Genomic DNA, 22,024 nt, shown 5'->3' on the forward strand with positions numbered 1-22,024 from the left:
CCTTCAAGCAAAACATACAAAATGGAGAACCCAGCAGGCCAATCCATAGCAGATCTCTGTGCAGCCTGCAGTGACATCTGTCGGGACGTACGCGTAACTGCAGTCTTAATTTCAGCCGTCCTGGTGGAAATCAAAACTCATTTTGTTAGTCCATTTTTCCATTTTTATACTGCTTTGTTTAGAAAGCCTTGTATTTCAAATTCTTTAATATCAATTCAAAAACTGTTTCATGAAATAATTATGAAATTGATCTGAAAAAGCTCGCCATTTACTTTGATAAAAACAGGTTTAAAAAGACCATGTTACAAAAATACACGAATCATGCATTGACTTGAGATCCTGCAGAAATTTTCGACCTGTTAAGAGGTATGTCTGATACAGCACATTATATTACTTTATGTGATATGATATGCTGTTTTTGCACTTCTTCCTAGTTCTTTTGAACATGTAAACTGTGTTTAACGGTCATATTTATTGATGATCCATTTCTTCTTGACATTTTTGTTTTGTTTTATTTTATTTATTAATTTCCTTTTGTAATGTGTTTATATGATTAATAAATCAAATATTAATGTCCATGTACTTGTGTTCTCTGTCTTCACATGTAAGACAATTGTATGAAGTGCACTTCTATAGAGTGGTTTTCAAAACAGCACAAATAATTTTTGTTTGGGGATGAAACAAATTAAAACTGAGCTTTGTGTCAACGTTGCTTGATTTATTAAACTTTGGAACTTCATTTGTATAGTGGTCTCTTTTGAACTATTTAGCAATAAAAATAACATAAAAATGTTAGCTTAATCATAAACAAAGATTTTAGCTTCTAAAAAACTTTATCAATATAAAGTTTCTTATTTTGGGATCATAGATTTGCTCCAAAAGAACTCCATGACCCAAATTGAAATACATTTTATACGCGATTGATGCTAGATGGGATATGACAGGTTGGGTAAGACTATTTTTATATTAAGGTCTTTAGGACAATTAACTGAAGAGCCTACTGAATATAAATTCTATTTCTATACTCACAGTGTATTTTCTTGAAATATTTACATAACTTATTCATTCTTTAGTGCGATTTTTGATTAGATGGTACACTTTTTTTTTAATGGCACCGCCTAGATGCCTTCATGTATCCCTCATTTGAAAATTAGTAAAATGAGTAAAGTCTCATATTAGTGCAGATTTTCCCCACTACTGCCCTAACTGAATTTAACTACATGGCAGTGCTTAGTAACATGTAGTTGTGCAACTAGTATGCCAAAAATCCTTGTATTAGTGAGGACAAAAAACACTACAGAACTAGTGATGCAGATTGAGCATTTATTCGATATTGTTGTCATCAAAAGTCAAAACCAAGCTATGTTCCCAATTTTTCCTTTTAGTTCCACCCCTAGACATTAAACATGTTTTGTCACCAATATAACAGGCTCCCTAAGGGCAGCCATAACTTTGATGTAGTCTGCGTACAATGAAAAAATCAAATTTGCCACTCATGCCTTACTGCATTACAGCAACATTCATATACAAGCATCAAAACCTCACACCACAGAAAAACGGCATGCTTGTGTAGCTCTAAATCCCGACTGTTTGAATCCCACTCAGTCCCCGGTGGCTGCTTAGCAACCCTTCTCTAGCACAATGTACTTGGAATTAACAGGGCAAAGCGTGACCGCTGCCTCCTCAAAACCAGGAGTCAAGGGTGCTCTGCTATCATCAGTACTGTGGCAATAAAAAGGCTCTGCTTTACAACAATGCGCCTCCAAACACACAGCAAAGCAAAAGAAGCAGAAAAACTAGCGGTTGATATGTTTCCATCCTGCGTGTCGCTTGTGAATATTTGTGGGTGAAAACCTAATATGCAGCTCTAAATTGACAGCTATGACTTGGTCTGTATGTAACAGTAAATTAACTCTTAAAACAACTAGGTGATGAGATTTTACCCGAATCCTTTGGTCCAACTACGAACTTAGTAAGCAAAAATATCCACTGAGCCATCCAGTCGCTTCTAATGTTTTCTAAGAATCTAACATTAAGTTTCTTTCAAGAAATAAAACTGAAAAAAAAAAGTCAACCAGCTTCAGTTCTTCAACCTGCTATAAATAAATAAAGTAACCCAAGCTGTTTGGATTCCACATCAACCCAATCTGCTGGGTCTAAATCAGCCGTGGGCAAACTTCGGCCCAGGGGCCGTACACGGCCTGTTAAGCTTTTTAATCCGGCCTACTAAACTTGGAGAAATTATCACTCAGGAGAAGAGTGACAATGCTAATATCCTGAAGGACAACGGAACTATTAGTGGTTTGAAATAGTAACTGTCAGCACTTAAAAAAAAAAAAAAGCTTCATTTTTTTTTTATTTAATTTTCCGGTGTTATAAGAGTCATTTAAATAAGTAGTTAAATACATGGGACTTGAATAACACTGTTGTAATGTTTTTGTTAATGTTCTATTGAAATTAAAGCACACCTTTTTCTGTTATGAGGTGGATTATCAAAACACTCCATCCATCTGCTCCTAGACTGGCCTTTTTGTCAAATTTCAGAACCCTTTTGGGCCCTTGAGTCAAAACGTTTGGGCAAAAGTAACCAAACCTGTATCCACACCACAGCAATCTAGTCTGCTGGATTGAAAAAAAATATATATAAAATTTATATAAAAGTATCCAAGGCTGCCCAAAATCTATATCAACCCGACCTACTGGGTCAAAATAATAAATTTAGACTTGAGTAAAATTAATCCCAGCACTTTGATTGCAAAACAATCCAATCTGATGGGTCAAAAAAAAAACAAACATAAAAGAAGCTCAATCTGCACAAAATCTATACTGACCCAAAATAATAAACCCAAACTTGAGTAAAAACATCACAACCTGCTCGACTCCACAGCAGTTTAATCTACTTCAAGTAGCCCAATCTGCTCAAAATCCATATCAACCCAATCTGTTGGGTCAACGTAATGCACCTCTACTTGAGTAAAGTTAACGCAACCGTACGTAATGAACCTCTACTTGAGTAAAGGTAATGCAACAGGTTTAACTCCAACATGAGTAAAAAACAAAACAAACAAACAAACAAAAAACATAAAAGGAGCTCGACCTGCTCAAAATCCCTACTAACCAAGTTTGTGTGTGTGTGTGTGTGTGTGTGTGTGTGTGTGTGTGTGTGTGTGTGTGTACATATATCACTTCCCCCACATGACTTGACTGCTACATGAAGTATATTGATGGCAATATGGCAAATTCTATGAAGGAAAGCCCCAAGCAATAACATGGCTACCAGTTCTTCCCCGGAGCAATCCTGCCATCATAATCCAGAATAATGTGACTCGGGTGTTTCCACAGATGAACAACAGGATGGACTATGGAGTGGAAGTCAATTAAAAAAAAAGTAATGTTACATATTATGCAAATTTCATTTATTTCACAATTAGTTGTACATATTTTTTCTGTTATTTTGCTTTGCTTCACTCTGCTGTCTGCAATCAGGTGTGCACTCAAAGAAGAACCTGTTTTCAACCATTTTACATGTCAACGCACATCAAGTAAATGAAGACATTAATAAGTTGGTTCTTTGTTTCCAAAATCGATTCCATTGTGTATACAAGCCATGGAATCATAATGGGTACAATGTAGAACATTTGTTTTATTGTGCAGGGTAGTATTTTTTTACAGTGTGTTTTTACATTTTAGAGCAGCCATTTCAAATGAGGATACGCGAAGCCACCAGGGTGGTACATGGGATTTTGACAGGCTTTCTGCAGGTATTAGCAATTCTAATGATTTTGAATGCTGCAAAAGGAACAGCAAATATTGCTTTTCAAATTAAAAGCAAAATGATTGGAACATGAAGCAAACTATTGATAAATTGTGTTACATTGGTTAGGGTTGGATGCCTTTGTTTTGTTAAGCTTCATATGGATGCACATTGTCATCATCATTAGCGACACAATTTTCTGGTACACAAAACTGGCGATGTTACGTGACCTATCTTGATTTTTGTGCTGGTAAGTTCTAGTAGGCCTCAGTGCTGCCTAGCATGTAATGGCACAAAGTGGTACGACAGTACTTTGAATGTGCATAAATACTTTATACTTTTAAAAAACTATGAGTAATTTTTGTATTTGAACCACATCGGTACTTTGGATAATGTATTGAGCCATGTGACTGTGAATTAAAATCAGTTTCAGCTTCAAGATTTAAAAATGAAACCAGCCCTGATTTTGAATCTATTATGACAGTTGATTGAATCGAGTGAGTCGGGCGACAAGCGTCTGGGTTGAATTCATTTCAAATTCGTAAGTAAGATGTTTGATGACAGCAGCGAGGAGCAACAGCAGCATGTGGTCCTACATAGCTTTCACCCCCCCCCCCCCTTCCCCCTTTTTATGAACGCATGTGTAAATATGGGCCAGTCTGTAACAGGATTAAAATGTGCAAAGCAGAATGATAAAACTGCATTAGCCGCCATGACTGTAAATCGCCAGTGTCTGGATTATTAATATTATTTTTTTTTGGAACCCACACACATTACGTCTTTCGTCATGCAAATGTCATTTGTCTTTAAGATGATGTAAGACATTATTGGATCTCGCTCTCTCGCTTTCTCTCTCTCTCTCGCGTTCTCTCTCTCTCGTTCACAGCTTGGCTCAACATGATCTTAAACCGTCTGCTGGCCGCACTCAGCACTTTGGAGGGATGTGGAAGTCCCAGTTGCATCCATCACCTCTACGAGCGACTTCCCGCGTCCAGCCAGAGTGGAATCGTGACTTTTACGCACTGATCTCGGACCGCGATTCGCTTTTATTCATTTATAAAGAAAAGGATTTCTACTTTTATTGATGGTGCACGGGGAGTTTCGGAGTGAAGATTATGTCCCCGTATAAGCATCGCAGCGGATGCTTGTAACCCGATGAGGTTACCATGATCGATTGCGTTGAAAAAAGGATGCGCTCATTTACGCACGGACCATTAGGATTTAAACGGGGGGCACACCTTGGATTGTGACGACCGAGCGAGTGCTTTGCCGGCATGCACCTGCAGCGCGCACCCTGAACTTGACGCCACCAACCCACTCGCATCCCAAGGCAAGATTAAAGAGGAGATGAGCGAAAACTGCAAAGCCGCCAAAGAGCCCGGCTCGGCTCAGAGTCCCCCGTCGGATGTCATCGAGCTGAACGTGGGCGGGCAGGTGTACTACACCCGCCACGCAACGCTGACCGCCTTCCCAAATTCTCTGCTCGGGAAGCTTTTCTCCAACAAGAAGGGCTCCTCCAATGACCTGTCCCGAGACTTTAGAGGACGCTACTTCATCGACAGAGACGGCTTTTTGTTTCGGTACGTATTGGATTACCTGCGGGACAAGCAAGTCGTCCTCCCGGATCACTTCCCCGAAAGAGGGAGGTTGAAACGGGAGGCGGAATACTTCCAGCTTCCAGATTTGGCCAAACTTTTATCATCGGAGGAGTCCAAACTCTTCTCGGACGACTATAGCGATTTGGACGATGCGTCCGTGGGGAGCGAGCATAGATTTTACCCGTCTTACTCCCTGGACCGGAGATACGGTTACATTACGGTGGCCCTGAAAGGAGCAACGGGAGGCAAGGAGAGCGAGCCCGACTCCAGAAGTCGAAAGTTGCCGAGGATCTTCATCAGCAGCAGGATCGCTTTGGCAAAGGAGGTGTTCGGAGACGCGCTCAACGAGAACAGAGACGCGGACCGACCCCCGGACCGTTACACGTGCAGGTTTTATCTCAAGTTTAAACACCCGGAGAGGGCGTTTGACATGCTGTCGGAGAGCGGATTTCACATCGTGGCCTGCAACTCCTCCCTGACCGCCTCCCCTGTCGCTCATTACGCGGATGACAGGATCTGGTCCAATTACGCGCAGTACGTCTTCTACCGTGAGTCGAGTGCGCACACACACTCATTGGGCACCGGGAACATCTTGTTAACTGTATTTTTTGATCCTCTACATTCGAGCAGTTGAACAAAACAAATGAATAAATAAATAAAATATGCATCCTAAAGAAACAGCTGGGTAAAAAATAACTACCTTGGGTCAAAAAGCAGCTGATCCATGGGTCAATTCGAGCCAACTTTCTAGGCTGCATTGCAGAAAGCAATCTGAAAAGGAATTGTGTGGTTTTGCAAAAAACGACCCCCCAAAATGACCGCTCTCTAAAAACAATCTGGAATGCACTCTAAAGAAAACAGGGTAAAAAAAAAAAAAAGGATCAAAATGGGACCAGTCCTCTACCCAACAAAACAAATAATGAGGATTGTTTTGGGCAAAACAACCCTCCAAATATTAACATCTAAAAACAGTTGAGTCAAAAATAACCCAATATGCACTCATATAAAAGACTGACCCCCAACAACTTTCTACAAATGGACTGAACCAATTTTTTTAGGTTATTCATTTAACTCCAAAAGTTGGGTCAAACGAATAACCCACAAATCAACCCAATATTTTTGTTTCTTTAGTACAAACCACGTCACTTGTGTGTTGTTTTGTACCTGCTCAATAAATTAGTTTTTAGTTGTTGTTTTTTTAACCTACTACATTCTATACCAAAATAACCAAAGATGCAGTACAAAAACAGCTGGGTCAAAAACAATGTAATTTGGCTCAAAAAGCACTGATCCACTACTTGGATCAACCTGGCCCCCAATTTTTTTTTTTTTTGCTAAATAACCACCTAAAAAAAATATTAAAAAATATATCTAATACAGTTGAGTTCATTTGACCTAACTTTTTGAGTCATATGAATAACCCACAAATCTACCCATTTTTTATGGTATTTATTACAAACCAATCCAAAACAACCCCCGAATTTGTGGCTATTCATTTCAATCCAATCAGTAACCAAGAATGGTGCATTTCGGATCCAGCTAGGTTGAATTTTTATTTTTTAAAGTATATTGCCACACAGTTTTGGGGTTGGAATTCAGGTTTCAGAATTACATATTCTCTCATGTTGGCTTTCCCACAATCCAAAAGCATGTGCCCAAAAACTGGCACAATCTTTTTGTGGGGGTTAAGAGCAGTCACTTGGTTGATCTTTTTGCTTTGTGACAGAAGACAATATTAAATTAATCTCTTTTACAATTCAGTTTACAGTTTTTATTCTTACCCCCAAACCGCAGCCATTGTAATTTAAACATTGCATTCTGCTACACTCGAAAGGCCAATTTGAACTTGATCTGTTGTTCGGCGCGAGTCCAAACTCACATCCAAGCCCACATAAAGACAAACTGGCCATGCTCAAGATGAGGCTGACTTGGCCACACCCCTTCATGGCACACATGGCACCTGACTAGTCACAACGTACATGTACTGTAATTATGCTTAATAAAACTGGTTTATTCCGTTTTTAGAAAATTATTCTTGTTGTTAAAAATAAATCAGAGGAACTCTTTGGCTGCTGCTGTTTTGGGTAGCAAAGGATTTGAAAAGGGGCTCAGCAATAGTTCACTCAGAAGTGATCCAGGGGAGGGTTGAGTAACACTGCATTTCAAGTGTATGTGTCATGCGTAGACATAACTGCTTACTTACAGTGCCTGCCTGTGCCTATGAATTATATAGCAGCAGTAGGCAGCAGAAAAGAGCAAAAATAAAATCTGACTGTCGCTGCCGCTTTCTCTCATATCAGCTTTTTACTTGGAGTTCATCAGCGAAAGCCAGATTTAGCTTCAAATATGGCTTATTTGCCGAGAAGAGTAGGACCATATGGCCAATTAAAAATCACTTTGTTCATTGTTCTGAACGCTTCCCTTTGGAATTCAGGAAAAAAAAAAAAAAAACAGTTGGCGTTTTCAGGTTGGAAGTGCAGGGAAAGAATGAGTGAGATTTTTCTCTAATGTTGTTACTTTTGACAACCCCTTAAGGGTACAGCTTGAATTCAACTACAGTAGTGAGTCATTCGACAGGGACGCAATGTTAACCCCTACTTTCTGGACATGGACCATCCTGGGAGGGAGCGGAGGAGATTCTTTTTGGAGTGGCTCGAGGAAAATAATGAACTGTGCTTAGAAATGAAATGGACATAGAGTAAGAAATTAAACGCTAGGGCTGGAAGGGAAGATGACGGAAAGCAGATGGAGGCCGGAGTGGATGAGCAGGAGGGATGGGGAAGTAAAAGTTGCACGAGGCTTGGTTAAGAAGGAGAGGAAAAGTGAGGCAGAAAAAAAACCCACAACAACAACAGCGGGATCTGGGAGGAAAAATACTGACCGAACAAAGTATATGACAGCAAAGTTCATGCGGTCTTGGGGGAGTTAGAAAGTCAACCTCCCATCTTGTTGGTGGTGGACTGGGACACAATGACCTGGTCAGGACGCAGTTGTCATACTAAGACTGCAGCACTGTGCTCAGCATCTACTTTCCATCGCTGTAACCTGATTCCGAATGTGGGACAGAGGCTGACCTCGGGCGGGCACTTCCAATTGAAAATCATATTGGATTGTAGGACTCTAAGTCTTCGTGAAGTGGAAATACAGTAAATATCTTCTGAATTTGACACAGCAAAGAAGAGTTGTTGTTAATGACGCTGCAAACCTGCGCACACTCACACCGGACAACGAGGCACTCTAAATTGGCTACAGATTATCCAAAAGGATGGTGCATTTTCCCTACAGCAAGTTAGCTCGTTAACTGTATGTTACATTCATTTGCAGTTTCTATATACATTCTAAAAAAATTGGGTCAGGAATAACCCAACAAGCATAAAAAAGGGAAATTTTACCTAAAAAGTTAGGACGAATAACCCGTTAACAACCCACATTTTGTGGGGTTGTTTTCAACAGTAAAACTCAAACTTTTAGATTTTTCGTTTAATAAAAAGAAAAAAAAACTAAATCAAAACTTTTTGGCAGAGGTGGGAGTGGGTTAAATAAGAACCTAGTTTTGGGGGGCTGTTTTGTGAGTTAATTTGGACCCATTTTCGGTTTAAACGAACAACCCAAAAAGTCAGGTAGATTCCTTACTGAAAACTGTTGGATTGAAAATAACCCAATTGTGGGTAAAAAAAAAAAAAAAAAAAAAAAAGACTGATTCTTTTGGGAAAACGTTCTGGGCTTTTTTCCCGCAAAACAAGGGTTGGAAAATGGAAAATTGTGTTCTTTTATAGAAAACAATACGGGACGGTGGGACAAATTGACTCAAATATTGGGTGGGTCCTTTTTTGACCCAGGATTTGGTTATGTTTGACCCAACTCTTTTTAGATTTATTTTTAATCCGACAGTTGTTGATGGGTCAATGTCAGGGTCCAATAATTCATCAATAAAAGCAATTTGGAAATTCTTCATCAAATGAAATCTCACAAATATGTTTGTTTGCATCTATTTATTTTTTTAACTACACGATGATGGATAAAAAGGTATTTGGGTGAATTCCATCTACCCTTTTATTCTGTACAAAATTTGATCCACTACTTGAGTCTCTTTATGGCCCCAGTGAGCTGGGTTGCGCAACGGTGGGGCCGGGGGGCCCTGGAGGGGTGTGTGTGTGGGGTGGGGGTGGGGGTGGGGATTAGGGTTAGAGATGTATATTCTCTGATATCACTGCACCCTGTTTTAGCCACGCCCCTAAGATACAGGAGAACTTTACTTTGTTGCTTAATTCCACTAATATGTTAAGTTTACAGGGTCATTTAGTGGATTTTTTCGAAGGCTGGCACAAAAACTATCATTATATCGTTATGTGCCTCGCTTGTAAGTCAGCGTTTGACTGGTAAAACTTGGGTGTTTGGGTTTACTCAGTGTGAAAAGGGCAAATCAATAGCGTAAACTCCACGAGACTCTTTCCCCGAAATCATTAAAGACATCCTTCATGCTGTTTTCTGCAAGATGCTTTGTCTCAATTTCAGCAGTTTCAATTCACGCCATTACAATAAATTAGTCCAGTATTGTGCAATCTGTGTCATTAGTCAGGGGACCAGTTAAGACGCTCAATTCTCATTCCGTTTATATACGGTACATAGTCCCCCGCTGACTAAATTAAATGATTCCATCATCAGATTCTGTCCTGGGGAGATCAAGGCATTTATCAAAAAAAGTGTTGTTTTTTTTCAAGAGCTGATAGTGATTAAACTCACATTTGAGCAAGTGCAATTTGCACATCCTTTCAAAGATTAATCTTTCCCCATGGGGTGATTTGGAATAAACTGTTCAACAAATGCATCATAAGTAGTTAGCGGCAGTCACTCGGTGCCGGATACGGCGGATTTGACACGGCAAGCCAGTGTGGGGTCGATTCTCGCTCACTGACTGGAGGTGTGAATGTGTGGTTGTTACTGCGCCCTGCGACTGGCTGCCCACCAATCCGCGAGTCCGCCTTTCGCACGCGGTCAGCTGGGACTTGCTCCAACTGACCCGCGACCCTGAAAAGGATAAGTGGTCGAAAAATTGATGGCTGGATAGCAGTGGGCTAGATTTGTTCGCTTAAAGTGACCTGAATCCAATGTGCAGTACTCATTCAGAACAGTCACGTGATATAGTGTACACACATAGAAATACAGAATGCTCTAAAAACAGATGGTTCAAAAATAGCCCAAATTGGGTCAACTCAACTTTTCAACTCATTCATTTTACCCAAAAGGAGGGTCAGTCGAATATTTACCTAAACATTTTCAGAGTGTATTTTTTACCCAACATTTTCACTACTACACTAAAAACAGGTGGGTCAGAAATAGCAGAAATTAGGTTCGAAGGGGACCAGCCTAACTTTTTAAGTGATTCATTTTACTCCATAAGTTGGGTCAGTCCTTTTTTCACCCAATTTGAGTTATTTTTGAGCCAACTGTTTTGGTGTTTTTTTTTTTGTTTTTTTTTAAACAATCTTTTTTCACACTCTAAAAATGGTAGGTCAAAAATAACCAAAAATTGAGTCAATCCAATCCAATTATTTGGGTTATTCCTTTTGTCCTAAAAATGGTCCAATTTGGGTTATTTTTTGACCCAACAGTTTGGGTGTTTGTTTTTTTTAACCCCCATTTTTGACACTCTAAAAACAGTGGATCAAAAATAACCATGAAATGGCTCAAATGGGGACCAACAACATTTTTCAGTAGTTTATCCTGAAAATTGGGTTAGTTAATTATTAACCCAATCAAGTTAATTTTTGAACTCACCTTTCCAGAATTATACAGTCTCAGACCGCTATAAATTATACTTTATATACTGTATATAATCTTCTTCTTCTTTTTTAAGCAACTTTTTCAAATGTTGTTAGGAAAGAAACAATATGCAATCAAATGTATGTATTTATTTACGTATTTATGTATTTAAAGCAGCGTGATGAATTCTGAAATGTTTCAGGCAATCTGATTATCTGCTCATATTCAGCCAAATGATTCAGAACTTTAAGGATGATGCTTCGCGGATGGACAATGACCCAAAACATATTTCAAAAGCTACCAAAGAGTTTTTTTAAAGCAAAGAAGTGGAATGTTATGCAATGACCTAGTCAATCACCTGACCTGAATCCGATTGAGCATGGATTTGACTTGCTGAAGACAAAATGGAAGGGAAAATGCCTGAGGCAACAACAAGCAGGAGCTGCAGTCAGAGGCCTGGCAGAGCATCACCAGAAATAAGATCCAGCGTCTGGTGGAGTCTGTGTTCGAACTTCATGCTGTAGTTGTTTCACTAATGACAATATGAATCAATTGAAAGCTTAACAAATGCAAGGTATACAAAATTTTGCAAAGGAGTCTCTTAAACACAATTTAGCAATATGCTGATTCATGTTCCAATTAGTTTGCTCTTAATTTGAAAAGTAAACCATACTTTTCCTTTCCTTGGATTAAAAATCATTAAAGTAGAATTGCTGGTACCTGTAGAAACCTTGTTAAAATCACATATGCCATCCTGAAGTGCCTTTAGGTACCCCCAGGTGTACTCGTACCCCAGAGAATCACTGCCGTAGCTCACCGAGATAGACAGACCGATATGGGCATTAAGTAGGAATTAGGCATACCTGTAGTGTAAAGCCTGCAAAGTCCAATAAAATTCCTCTGGTAGCAGCATCTTGACAGCATCCTGAGGGATTTCAGAAAGGGTTATTTATCACAAAAAACTAGGTCATCCCATACAATAAGGACATTGGCAGTGGTGATATTATTCCCGTTAGGACTAACAATGCCAAACTCCCAGCTGGCATTTTGGGACAGTCTTATTATCGCTAATTATCTCTGGGGAAAGTGAAGGGTGTTGGCTGATTAAAAAGCAATCTGGGTTCCCAAAATATTTCCCTGTCTTCAGCTATCCGCTGGAGACACACTTTCGAGAGATGAAGGCTAACCTAGTTTAAAGCCTGCTTAATCAAGTCACACATTACCGGGCAGAGAAAATGATTACAGCGAACCTCTGCATATTTGCCCAACCTATTCTCACCCATTTGTTTTTTTTTTTCTACTCTTGGTTTACCTCTATCTCCTAATGAGACTTTTCATGTGAGATTGTATGTTGTATGACTGTCACGCAATAACTACAAAGTGGCATAGAGAGAGGAGGAAGGGAATCCATCGCCAGGCTGTGATGCAGGCAGAGATTGGGACCCAGCCTGTTTGGAGTCTGAATGGATTGGCGATGCCTGCGAGAGATAGATGGTGCCAGCCGTGAATAACTCATCCACATTCTGATGGAGCACTTGTGCGGCGAAATGGTCAGAAGTAAGTCACGGCTGTGCGCCGCTGCCATTTTGCACTACATCACTTCAAGTAGACGTGCCGCCTCACCTTGGCGGCAAATGGGAGCTTAGATCGAAAAAGTGCAGACTCAACGGAAAAAAAAAAACATACACGTTTGGATCAATCATTAGAAGCTGATCATTTAGATTTCACAGCTTTATGCATTCCATGATTGATGGACTTAACTCAGATCTCACCCAGAACTTTGGGACTCCCTTTTAAAAGACAACAGATGAATTGACCATTTGGCTACTTTGAGGTGGAAAACCGTTTTTTCGCACTGCTTTTTGTTCTAGTGTACTTAAAAGTGGAGCTTGGTATAAATGTGCTTGTTTTATGAGGTTTGACCGCAAATACAGGTTGTCATCCTGCTAATAAATGAGACAAGGTTCTGCCTGGACAGTATCTACAGCTACATGTTGTGCGAGATATGATGTCGCATATTTTTGTTGGTGCATGTACAGGGATTTTTTTTTTTCAGGCTTGAGCTATGCCCTTTGTTTGGGGCATGGCAGAAGACTTGGCTTTTTACTCCTTAATCACCCCTCATGTAATCTTATCGCTCCTAAGATCAGGGAGAGATCAGTGTTAGCGCATCCAGATGAGCCTTATAGTAAGTTTCTTGGATGGTTTGAGGTCAAGTTTCTCAAAATTTCATACTTTGTACTTGTGCATTTATATAAATAAAGGCTATCTATCTATCTATCTATCTATCTATCTATCTATCTATCTATCTATCTATCTATCTATCTATCTATCTATCTATCTATCTATCTATCTATCTATCTATCTATCTATCTATCTGTCTGTCTGTCTGTCTGTCTGTCTGTCTATCTATCATCCATCCATCCATCCATCCATCCATCCATCCATCCATCCATCCATCCATCCATCCATCCATCCATCCATCTATCTATCACATTGGAGTTTTTTGTCAGTTCCTGACCATCCAGGTCAATAAGTCCTTTGAAACACTGTTTTAAAAAGTGAAACAAGTCTATGTGTTTGTCATTGCTGTCTGACATCCAACTCCTTAATGATCCCTCTAGGGAGGTCTTTAATGGCAGTTTGGATGTTGTAATGTTGACAGCAGATGTGAGTTCCCTGTAAAATGGAAAGGCGGGAACTTTTTGGTATGTCTCTCTGACATTAATGAACCTTTCAACTCATTATATTTCGTCAAAGTAGTCAACTTTTCTGTCTTCATACTAGTAAGTACGAGTAGGTATGAGATACAAACAACCAAAAATGACCAATTAGTATGGTGAAGAGCACCATGACTGCCAGAAATTAAAAAGAAAAAGTGCAGCAATACAAAAAGATGCCAGGTTGACTTTTAGCTTATCTGATAGCTACCTTCCAATTCCAAGCTCTTGGATTTGAGAGAAATATTTACTAAACACTTGAAACAACTAGGTGTTGAGAGTTTACTGTAAAACTGACTAATTGTATATTTAGGACAGCTGTTAGCTTAATGCAAACATAATGAAAAAAACATTCCATTATGATGGGAAACCTTCCCCATTAAATGTTAGCATTCATTATGGGTGTTTGCCATTGTGTAATGAGAAACATTTCCCATTAAAGTTTAGCATTCAGTTAGCTGTCATTTTGCATTGTATATTTAGGAAAGCTAGGTAGGTAACTAGGTAAAAAAAACAAAAAAACAATGGGAGGTTTTGGATTACAGTATGAAAAGAGGAAGTTTCCCTTTATGTTAGCATTGTTTATTTAGGACAGCTTGGGTAATGCTATGATATAATGAAAAAAGGTTTCACATTAGGTTAATGCTAAGCTAGCTGTCCAAAATTTACATTGCAAAAACATAATGGGAATGTAGGTGGAGCAGGTATTTGGTCGTATAAGCTCGCATCTTTGAAAAATTGATAGACGATGCCATCTCATCACTGACTTTCCTTTATATGTAGCTAACATTACTAGCATAATGCTAACACATAAGAGGAAATGTTTCACATTATTCTAGCATTAAGCAATCTGTTTCAAATAAACAACAATTCAGTTTGAACAGTCTAAGTTACAATAAATGTTACATAACTATAAACCTTCACAAAGAACAGAAACGTTTAACACAACACAAGCTGAGCATATAATAACACTACCAAATTCGAACTGTATAAATGATCATATAAATGATTCAGCCTGTCGCATTGTTGGTTTGTCTGAAGGAGGTGGGCACACTTGTCAGAAGCAAACAGAAGAAGAACAAGTCACTTTCTCATAAAAAAAGAAAATGAAATTATTTCGGTTGAGGCCACAAAGGAGCCAGAGATGTTTTCAGATTATAGGTTAAGTATGTTAAAGCCTAACCTGAACTACTCTTCACTATTTTGTCACCGTCTGGGTTTCTGCACTATTGGCTGTCTGAGTGTAAGCACTTTATATTGACACATTCAAATGTATGCAAATATTACAAGACGCTGCGTGCGCTGACGATCAGTTAAGCTGCACCAGAGATGCTTGTGCAGCAAATAGCTCCGTCGTGGTCAAACGGATTTCTTTGCTGCTTTAAGGACGGTCACTTTGCAAGACAAGCTTTTCCCCCCGCTGCTGCAAGGGCACACTGACCTAATTCGTAAGCTAACAAGCATGTAAACTACACTCCTCCTGAGGCTTTGCTAGCTAGGCTAAAATGTATTTGTGTGAATATGAGAGAGGACAAGAGACAGCTGACGGCTTTGCGATTCACCTGTCAAAATTAGTTACCTTGAAAACACAATTGGTTCCTCAAACTAAAAATAAAATTTTTCTTCAAGTTGAAGTTACAATTTGTTTTGATACATCTCAGGGGGCGGCCATTTTGACACTTTTTCTTAATTGAAAATCACACTCAGGGATCAGGTTCGGAAATATCACCGCGCAGCTAGTGCATGTCAAATTTCCAAAATCAGAACAAATATGATTGGTCATTACTTGAGCCCTCAGCAACTGTGATGTCATTTTTAGTCGACAGCAAGTGGCAACATGGGCATCCCCAAAGATGGACAAAAATGGTTAACTTTAGCCGCTAAATTGATATTCCACAAATTAAATATTAATGTGAATGACATGTTTAGAGTAGAGCGGGCCCAAAGAACATTTTTGCAAAAACAAAAAACAAAAAAAAAAGGGGGGGGGGTGTTACTTACTCTTTTTTTTATGACACCTACTAAGAAGTATTATTCTGTTGAATACACTGCAACCACTCTCACTGGATATTAATGCCAGCCCCAATCACATTTCTCCTTTTGCAAAATACTTTTAATCAAGAAGATGAGGAATGTGTTTTTTTTTTAGTCCCTTGAGGCTACAAGTTACACACATTAGAGGTCAGAAATGCTCACTTGCACAAACATGACGAGATAATGCAGCCGAGCTCATTGTAAAGTTATTCTACGGTTAAGTCAAGTGAAAAAGGAACAAATAAGTCCAAAAAATAGCACAGCATGACTAGCTGTGGAGTTTCAGTGCCTCGCCTGCGGGCACCTGCAATACCCAATTTCCTATTTTAGTCTGTAACTTTGGGTATACATCTTCTCTGAAAAACCTTGTTGCCGCTACTCCTTTTTTTTTAATTAAGTGCTGAAAGAAAACAAAAAAGCAAAATGACATATGTCATGACAGTGGTTCAAACAGTAATGTGTATTTTTTTTTAATATGACTAAAGATGCATATTTTTCTTAGGCGCATTCAGAACAGAATATTCTTGTGCTTAACCTTTCAGGCCAAGCCCCAGAACTGCTTTCCGCAATGACGAAGAATATGCAGGAAGTGTGTTAATTTAGAGGCAAGCAAACAAACCCAGTGACATTTGCGTTTGTCTGCCTTCAGTCCACGTCATGTCCTACTTCTTCTGCCATTTAGGATAAATTAACCAGCTAAAAGTGTCATTTTAATGAGCATTCAAGCTGGCGAATGTCCGTAAAATGGGACCCCCAGTCCTGTCAGAACAAGTGTTCCTGCTCTCATTTAAGACAAACTTTAGCTTAGCTCTGTTGAGAACTACGGAGGCAGAGTCTGTACACCAGCCCCTGTCTGTTAATGTTGCGGTAACAGGATCTCTTAAGAGATGCTGTATGGATCTGAGAACAAAGACAGTAATCAATGGCTTCCCTGAAAAGATTCCAGACAGTGTACACCCACTTGTTTAAACATACCCACATGTAGGTAAGACTAGTACGTAAGCTTTTAACCAGCTTACAATGTGAATTTCTCACCCTAAACTCCCCTAAAGTGTTTTTTTTTTTGAAGAGTTCTTTCCATATCCTGCTCTCTCAGCACTGACACCTTGATGATGTTAATAGTCCCTCATACGACTTCCACACCACATCCGTATTTTACTTTGTTGCCTCTCTAGCTCATTTCAATGTCAGTAAAATACCTGTTTTTGGGTTCCTCTTTCACCCCACCTCTGACTCCCATTACTGACTGTTAGCTTTTTTCTTGTTGTTGTTTTGTCATGGCGGTTGGATTAAGAGCAACGTCATGAAGGCAGCCCGGCAGGCACACGGCAAGAGGTGCTGCTTCAGTAAACGAGACCTTTCATTTCCGGGTTAGAAATGTTGGTACCAAAAAAAAAAAAAAACCCTCATATTTCATTAAAAAAAAAAAAAAATCACCAATGTGCCAAATGTATTTTTATGCATTTATGTAACTGTGGAAAGTTTAACAATACCATGATCTAGGTCCTTTAAAAAAAAGACAATAATCATCAAAATGCTGAATATTGGCAGCAATACAATCACACAGTGGACTCTGATATCCAAGGGTTCCATCAAGGAAATTAGGGAGAAAAATATTACTTAGGGCCCCATCACTTCAGTGCTATAATTTGAAAATCTGATTTTCTAGGGCCCCCATCAGTCATAAACTCTTAGAATGTTCATCACTTTAGGTCCACTCACAGCGCCCATGCGTGGACTGGCACGGGGATCGATACCCACTTCCCAGAATCACCCAGTGATTGATTGGCAAGCAGCTCAGGTGTGGTGGGCCTTTCGACCTTAATCAGGTTGAGCTTCCAGTTGTAGTAAATTCATGTACTTTGAGTGCGTTTTTTTCAAAATATTCGTATGGTATGTCAGCGTTATAAATGTGGACGATATATTCTGGTATGGCTGGTATTTCTGTTGCGTGCAGTATTACACCAAAGTCTATGCCAAGAGTCGGGTATCATTATCTCCCATTGCTATGTGGCCATAGTTGAGCTCTGTGCCTCACTGAGCGATGCTCTACTTATTTTACTTTATTCTGTCAAAATGATCCGTGGGAGTATACCACGAGACAATAATGGGGCATAAATTTCATCTTCAAAACTCTCACTTTTTTTCCATCAACTCATCCTCCCACGTTGTCAATTACATGGAGGAAATGCGGTTCTTTTACTGCCTTGTGAAGATATCGTCGCTATTTTGAAAAACAGGCCTCACTTTTCGCTTGGTGATAAGAAAGTACAGTTGCGGCGTCAACATCCGTTTATGAGAGATAGAATCATACGCGCAACCCTAAACACCCCCTTAATGGCCTTTTTCCAATGTGATGCTATGTCCTCAGTTGCTATGATATCACACAGGGAGCAATAATTTGTCCATTAGCTCCTTGTGAACAGAGTTCAAGGGGGGATTTTAACCTCTCTGCGCTCACTGTAATAATGACCTTATCCTAGACACAATGATTGCATTGAGATGATCGTGAGAGAGTCACTAACAGCTTTTTAATGGCTAATCCATGAGTAAAGAGGCCAATCAGATTGCCAATTTCCCCCCGCAGAAAATGAATCGAGCTGAGTCCAGCAGACGAGCAGCACTCGGCAAATGGATGCCGGCGCTTTAGTGACCGGCGTCCAGAGGAGGGGGCGCCGTTGTGAGTATTGTTTCGAAATGGATGGAGGCTGGAGTCCGGGGGGGCAGCCCATTAAGGAAACACGCCAACTCCCAATAATAGCTGTGCGCAATTTTCAAGCAATGTGGGAGAATGAATTGTATTACTTGAAATCACCCAGTGTTCACTTCAGCCATATTCTGTTTATGTGATACTCATTTGGTTCAAGTGTAAAAGCAAATAAAAGTATGTTGTGTGTCAGAAAAGTTCAAGGACTGGTGGATATTGCTAAAAGCCAAATTAAAAGCTACAATGCCTTTGGATTTTTTTTTTTTTTTTTTTTGCAACCCACATTCGACTACTATTGCTAACTAGAAAGATGCTTTATCTATTTTCAATATAAAACTAACTATACTGAAAATAAAGTAATTTGTTTTTGTTTTCCATCCCATTTTTTGAATTATAAAACGAGTCACCAGCCCCCCATATATATATATATATATATATATATATATATATATATATATATATATATATATATACATACATACATACATACATACATACATACATACATACATACATACATACATACATACATACACACATACATACATACATATTGCAGGATATTACAATTCAATCTTAGTGGTCCAAAAAAGAATGTAGTGAGCCATTTCACCAGAAATCAGACAAGATTGGTAGTTATGTTCTGGTAGAGTATCAACCTGTAGTGGAGAAATACAGATGTTATTTTTGGCTCTACTTGCAGCAGGAGCGGTTTGATGCAAAATTGCGACTATCAGTGTCAAAATGTGAAATGAACATAAATGTGTGTTTGTTTTGTAGGTGGGCCCTCACGGTGGTCATCCTCACACTGCGACTGTTGCTGCAAGAGCCACAAAAGCGAGCGCGAGGGAGAAAGCGGCACTTCCTTCAACGAGCTCTCCACTTCCTGTTCCGAGACCCAATCGGAAGCCAGCTCTCCCCAGGGCACCGTCATCCGCGGCCCCGTGAGTCGACGCCCCAACATCCAGTCCTTGGACCGCCCCTTGCACAAAGGCCCCGCCCACATGATGCAGCAGGCTGAGATGCGGCGTAAGACTGACATGCTGCGGGGCAGGACCTTCGGAGCCCGCGAGCGGGAGGCTGCCAAAAGGAAAGCCAACAAGGAGAAGATGACACCTGAGCAGGAGCTGGAGAAATGCATCCAGGACTTCCGGCGCATACGGATTCCCGATCGCTTTCCGGAGCGCAAGTACATGTGGCAATCTGAGCTACTGAGAAAATATCGTCTCTGAGGGCGGAGTGAAGAAAAGCTTGCCTGCCACCAGGTTATAGTGAGCAACCACAATGACACACTGACTGTAATATTAAAAATAACTACGATCACCAAAAAAAGGAACTTGGAATTTTAAAAAAATTCCCGCATTCCAGCTTCTAACTCCCCACAAACATACACAAGCACACAACTCTGATCTGAGGTGAAACAGATCCGTCCCTGTCGACATTTTAATGTATCTGCCGACCTCTCGCCAGGGTCCCAATGGAAAATGTGCATCACAAGCACAGTTCGAGCACTATTTTTAGCGAGGGTCGCACACAAGAAGTACACGGCAGTGTGAGTCATTGATTTGTGAAGTCTACCACCACGTATGATACGTACACGTGTAAATCAGGTTACTCCTGACGGGGGGGGGGGGCTCGCATTGCTGACCTGTCGTCACTGTCGGAGGCTGTCTGAAGCAACAACGCAACCTCAGGGGCAACATCTTGTCTGGCTACCACATTATCAATGCGCTCCCAGACCTTTTTTTTCACTTGCAGATGGTGCTTTGAGTTCACTATTCTCCACGGATAACACAAACTTGTAGTAGGCTTTGACGACGGCACTGCATGCCATTTCACTCGTATCATAATTATGCAATATCACAAAAGACGGTGTGGTTGGATGGAGAAAGCACTGCCTGGTTCTGCCTGCCATTGTAAAACATTTTGTCTCATGTCGATGTGTGTTGGATTGATGATGATGCTGTGTATGTAACGCAAGTGGCTAATCTTGGACTGTAAGTGTGAAAAAAAGCAAATAAAAGGGTAAAGATTGATTGGGTTGAAGGTGAACCTTCTTGTTACTGTGAGAAAAAAGAGATTTCATCATTTCATTTTACATAAAAATTGACACTCAAGGACAGTTTAAAGGTCTGAGAGCAATTTCAAAGGGTTTGTAAAATTCATATTTGAATTGTTAATGTTTTTTATATGTGTATTCAGTATGTATATAATACATGTAATTTCTAGGAAGTTGTTAACCATAGATTAAAAACGAGGTCTTAATTGCACAGTCTACTATACACATTGCAGGTGTGGTTACTGATTCCACCGCTAGGGCTACTGGAAATCACGCCACAGTGGCTATAAAATAGGCTACACCATGGAAATACAGTAATCCATCATTTATCGCTAATTGGGGACTAGAACTCCCTCATGATAAGGGAATTTTGCAACATAGGACTTGATCCCTTACGAACATATTATGCACATAAATGAAGTGTATGAAATGCGTTAAATAAAACCTTTCAATTTTACATTCTTTCACTCGTACATACTCTCTCTCGTATTATACGTGCACATGTATGAAAGCTCTAAAAGCACTTAATTATGACTAGACTTTTTCTGAAGGCTCTGACAGGGGTTTCAGCTTCTTGAGTTGCTAAATTTGATGACTCTGATTCATCAATCTCTTGAACTCGGGTTGACCCCCGTTGTGTTAACATCGCCCAATGTCCTGTTGGATGCTGTATTGTACAGTACAAGTGTCCCAGCCAATCAGCTTGCCGGGTTGATGTTACTGAGCCAATCAGACGACAGCAAACCAAGCCCAGAGGAAAAGGTAGGATGGGAGATGGAGTTTTTTTTTTTACTTTATTGGTATTCTGATGAATTTTTTTGAAAAATCATCGTTATAGTGAAGCTGTGAAATTTGAAGCGCGATGTAGTTTTTCTAACGCGCAACATAGAATACTCAATCTTTTGAAAATCAAAGAAATTTTGATATTCAAGAGCAGAGAGAAGCGTTAACTCTTCACTACCAAAATGTGATAAAACATTGTGAAACTGATCATCCAAGTCATTAATTTTTCAGATTCACAAAACTCACAAAATCTTTATAAAAAACACAAAAAAACCCTCACTTTAAGTGCCCACATATACAGTATTAATTAAATCAAACCAATGCAAATTCAACATATCCAGTTTACTCAATTTTCTGTCATTCCAAACCATGCTACATCATCGCTTTCAAACATCTAGCTATGGCCCGCTAAAAGGTTAAACCTGGCCCGTGAGATATTTTTCAAATCACTCCTGAGCTGGTTGCGCTAGCGACCTAATTCAACTGATTTTGAAATCAGAAAAGAGGATACCACATACATTATGATAGCTGGCATGTTTTCAAGTTAACCTGTCTGGGCCGCGTGGGAACAGATTTTCCTCCATGCAGCCCACTGAGCTAAAATGA

General features: G+C 39.8%; 1 protein-coding gene across 2 annotated transcripts; it reads left to right on the plus strand.

The window, feature by feature from the left end:
• The first annotated feature begins 4,577 nt into the window (after nt 1-4,577).
• On the plus strand, nt 4,578-20,612 carry LOC148414035 (BTB/POZ domain-containing protein KCTD16-like). 2 transcript variants are annotated; one of them, XM_088432180.1, is made up of 2 exons: nt 4,578-5,886; nt 19,357-19,757. In XM_088432180.1, exons 1-2 carry the CDS (start codon nt 5,102-5,104, stop codon nt 19,595-19,597), a joined length of 1,026 nt encoding a protein of 341 aa, XP_088288306.1. In that variant the 5' UTR covers nt 4,578-5,101; the 3' UTR covers nt 19,598-19,757. The 2 variants fall into 2 exon arrangements, with proteins under 2 accessions (XP_088288306.1, XP_088288303.1); XM_088432177.1 differs by having other exon boundaries at nt 4,591-5,900; nt 19,357-20,612.
• Nucleotides 20,613-22,024: the final 1,412 nt, after the last annotated feature.

This window comes from Hippichthys cyanospilos, chromosome 13 (assembly GCF_059441005.1).
Source record: "Hippichthys cyanospilos isolate Australia breed blue-spotted pipefish chromosome 13, RoL_Hcya_1.0, whole genome shotgun sequence".
Lineage (NCBI taxonomy): Eukaryota > Metazoa > Chordata > Actinopteri > Syngnathiformes > Syngnathidae > Hippichthys > Hippichthys cyanospilos.

Coding starts and splice junctions, on each gene's coding strand:
- LOC148414035 (XM_088432177.1), top strand. CDS start 5,102: ATGAGCGAAAACTGCAAAGCCGCCAAAGAGCCCGGCTCGGCTCAGAGT. Junction 5,901..19,356: donor CGCGCAGTACGTCTTCTACC/GTGAGTCGAGTG, acceptor TTTGTTTTGTAG/GTGGGCCCTCACGGTGGTCA.